General features: G+C 32.3%; 1 protein-coding gene across 1 annotated transcript; it reads left to right on the top strand.

Moving 5' to 3' along the window:
* The first annotated feature begins 427 nt into the window (after positions 1–427).
* Positions 428–3,235, top strand: LOC107770382 (GDSL esterase/lipase 5-like). Its single transcript, XM_016589686.2, has 5 exons — positions 428–694; positions 811–932; positions 1,513–1,737; positions 2,081–2,345; positions 2,710–3,235. Exons 1-5 carry the CDS (start codon positions 430–432, stop codon positions 2,943–2,945), a joined length of 1,113 nt encoding a protein of 370 aa, XP_016445172.1. The 5' UTR covers positions 428–429; the 3' UTR covers positions 2,946–3,235.
* Positions 3,236–3,992: the final 757 nt, after the last annotated feature.

Raw genomic sequence — 3,992 nt, 5'->3', positions numbered from 1 at the left:
AATAAGCTGCTATTAAGGAAAAAATCACTTTAACCAAATTTTATGTAAATATTGAAATTACACCACCTCAAAATTTGAATAATTTACCGTTTTCCCAATATCCATTCTTCAATTCAAACATAAAAATGCTTCTTGGATTACGATATTCTAGTATTATAAGCTATTTCGTAAATGTATTTCCATGTAAGTTTCAGAATAGTAATTTCATTGACAAATTTAGCAAATAAGGACTGAGTCAATTGTCAAAGACTACATACAGTATTATATTTAAAATATGTACATTTCTAGCCTAACATTATTAGTATATGATCAAATGAAGTTTAATGTAGATCTTGAAGTTATTTTTCTTACTAAAAAAAAGAACAACTTTTTTATATAAAAAGGAAGACAACTAACAAACTGTTCCATCAATTAATCATCACAGAAATAATGGCTTTCGGTACGAACTTGTTTTTTGGATGCTGTTTGATTCTCTTTGCATTTCTTTTGGGCAGTCCAATTGAATTTGTTGAAGGCAATATTGGACCTTTTCCTGCCCTATTTGTGTTTGGTGATTCAATTTTGGATCCAGGGAATAATAATTACATTAACACTACGACTCAATTCCAAACAAATTTCCCGCCTTATGGCGAAACGTTCTTCAAATCTCCTACTGGTAGACCTTGTGATGGTCGTCTCATATCCGATTTTATTGGTATTAGTTCTATCGATGAGCTACCACTTAATTCTTAAAATTTCTATATATCTTTCCCTTTGTATTTGTGATTGTCAAGAACTAATTTGATAATGTTTTTGGTTTGTTGTTTGCAGCGGAATTTGCTAACTTGCCATTAATTCCTGCATATTTTGAAATTGGGACCGATAAATTTCTTCATGGGGTGAACTTTGCTTCCAGTGGCTCAGGTTGTTTAGTAGAAACCAACCGTGGTATTGTAAGTGGCCTTCTTATTTTTCTTTTTAAAGTAAAATTCTTTTCAATATTAGATTTTCTTTCGTTTGTTTCTTTGTTGAATTAACTTAAATAGCCGCACCACTCAATTGCTTAAACAAAAAATAATCGGAGGATATATATATATATATATAAAATTTATGTATTATATGTGTATAATCATGTATATCTATGTAAAATCAATGTATACAAACTAGAGATAATACCGTCAATATTAGACTATCTTTCATATTTTTTTCTTTTCATTTTGGCATCTCTTTTTCCGTTTGTACGTGATTTTTCTAGGTAACTATAAAAACCACTATCTTCCCTACGGAAAAGCTCAAATTTTCTGACGAAAGTAGTATACCAAATAATAGAAGTTGGCCAACAAGGATTGAGGTCGAGTATTAAGTACTCACCTTCATACTTAACTAGATGATGTTAGTCTTTTTTATTAGGGAGGATTTTACTCTCTAATAAGAATTTTTCCGTGTCAATTCAGATTTAGTAGGGCCTCTATACGGGTACCGAACCCTATGTGAGAAACCAAAATAAATAACAAAAGTTGTTCCAATTTACAGGTTATAGATCTTCCGACGCAGTTGGCACATTTCAATGAGGTGGTTCAATTATTGGAGAATAAGTTAGGGCAACATCAGGCACAACAACTCCTCACTAATGCTGTATACATGTTTAGCACTGGAAGTAATGATTATGCTTTCCCTTACCTTTCCAATCCTAAGTTTCCATTTCCTAAGGAAGAATTTTCAGAGATGATATTGGGTAATTTTACTGCTATTTTACAGGTAATCATGACATTATTATCAACATTATTTGGAGTCATGTGAATCAATGTAACATGCAATTTGGTTTAATATTTTTATTTGATAACCTTTAATTTAATATATTTTACTATTTTTGCTGATCATAACTTTTTTATTCTTGTATTTTCACACTTGTTCCGAAAATAATTTTTTTGAGCTAAGGTCTATGAGAAACATCTCTGCCTCACATAATGTAAGGATAAGGTTGCATACACCCAACCTTTCTCAGAGCCTTACTTACGTGATCACACTCAGTATATTATTGTTGTTGTTGTTGTTGTTGAAACTTTAATTTAACATTATTTGAATCATTATAATGTAACAGGAAATTTACAATAAAGGAGGAAGAAAATTCACCATATTTACGTTGCCTCCAGAAGGTTGTTCCCCAGGTGGAAGAGCATTTAATGAACAAGCAAATGGTACAAGTGGGGACTGCATGCAAGAACTCAATGGCTTATTGCAAATGCACAGTTCTGCTCTTCCCCAAAAGCTCAACCAACTACAACAGAATTTGACTGGATTTAACTATACGTTATTTGATCTTTTCAAACTCTTTACTGAAAGGATTGATAACCCTTCCAAATATGGTAAGTTCTATTTTCAGTTCCAACGCATTTCAAATTAGTTGACCCTCATACTCTGAACTCGATCGATTATTCTTTCGTAGGATCATAGACGGACCTATCTATAGATTAGAGGGGTCACCTGACCCTGTTAATATCGGGGGGAAATTCTGAATATATATATATATATAAATAATTGTATATATATTTGTATATATGTTGAAAATGGTAATATAATTTGCTTGGAAACCTTAATCAAAACTCCGATGGGGGCACTGGTTGAGCAGTCCGCTCATGTGTTCCCGCCACCTTCAAATCCTGGGTTCGGCTCTCTTTAGTATGGAGAGTACGTATTTCATTTTAATCACAATTTATTTTGTTTGTGCAGGTTTTAAAGTATCAATAGAAGCATGTTGTGGTACAGGTCAATTTAGAGGAATTAATAGTTGTGGAGGTAAGAGGCAAGTGAAAGAGTACGAGTTATGTCCAAATGTGACAGATCATGTGTTTTTCGATGCCAGTCATCCCACAGAAGAAGCGAACAGGCAATTTGCTGAACTATTATGGAATGGAACGACGGATGTCATTGCACCTCAAAATCTCAAATCTTTTTTTATAATGTAACCAATGGCGAAGCCAGAAAATTTAATAATGGTGTTCAAATTTTGAACACTATTTGCCATTGGACAATGCAAGGGTATTCAAAGTCTATTTTTAATCAATAACAAATAATATTTTACCTTATACGTAGTATAATTTTTCGGCGAAGGGTGGACCTTTGGGCCAATATAGCTTCGCCTCTTAATGTAACTTAATATTTGGGATTAGGGTATATATAGTATAAACCTTCTGAGTAAGATGATTTTTATTACTCCCATCTCAAAGATTGTACGTATATACTCAACTAAATAGAAGGGCAGAATTGTGTTTCCATATATATCAGCATAAATTTTCTCAGAGACATTAGTGTATCAACTTAAGTTAATCCCAAACTTTATTCCGAAATTATTATCTTTATCACATGTATCAAACGACTATACACTTGCTAAAGCTATTATTATGGTTCTCCCTTTATGGACAGCCCTTCTTAATGGGAATACATCACAAGTCCAGCAGTTTTCCTGGCCGTTGTTGTTCAGTTGTGTAGGTTAATTAGATTTTTCAATTATGCGTAGTAGTACAATTTATATTAAGCTCGTAACTTATTATTAAATAAATCGTACTAAATCAGTCTTGTCCATTAAGTTTGTCACTTGAAATATAGATGTACCACGTAAAATGTCTAACCTTATAAATCAGTCATTCAATTAGGATTAACAATCACGGGATATTTGACTCTGCATCTAGGTATATATTTTTGTGATTCTTTTTGTAAGATTGTCATTTATTGCAAGATAGTCAAATGTGTCATTTAATTCATGTCACAGTATATATATTTATGCATCGAATTAATTTTACTGGACATTCTCTACTCTAGCTCTGATCAATTAATTATCCTTTTTTTCTTTTTTGCAATAATTAAAAAGAAAAGAGAAGGGCAAGTATTATGGTTGACCCTTGAAAGAATGGACGGAGAAAAGACTCGTATTAGGGTTGACCTTTAAAAGAAGGCAACATGTTCCTTCCTATAGTTTAATGGATTTAATTACTCCAGTCGGTTTAACATAACAA

This window comes from Nicotiana tabacum, chromosome 4 (assembly GCF_000715075.1).
Source record: "Nicotiana tabacum cultivar K326 chromosome 4, ASM71507v2, whole genome shotgun sequence".
In the NCBI taxonomy this organism is placed as follows: Eukaryota; Viridiplantae; Streptophyta; class Magnoliopsida; order Solanales; family Solanaceae; genus Nicotiana; species Nicotiana tabacum.
Note: the sequence above shows the minus strand (reverse complement) of the source record. Positions and strands in the feature narration are given on the sequence as shown.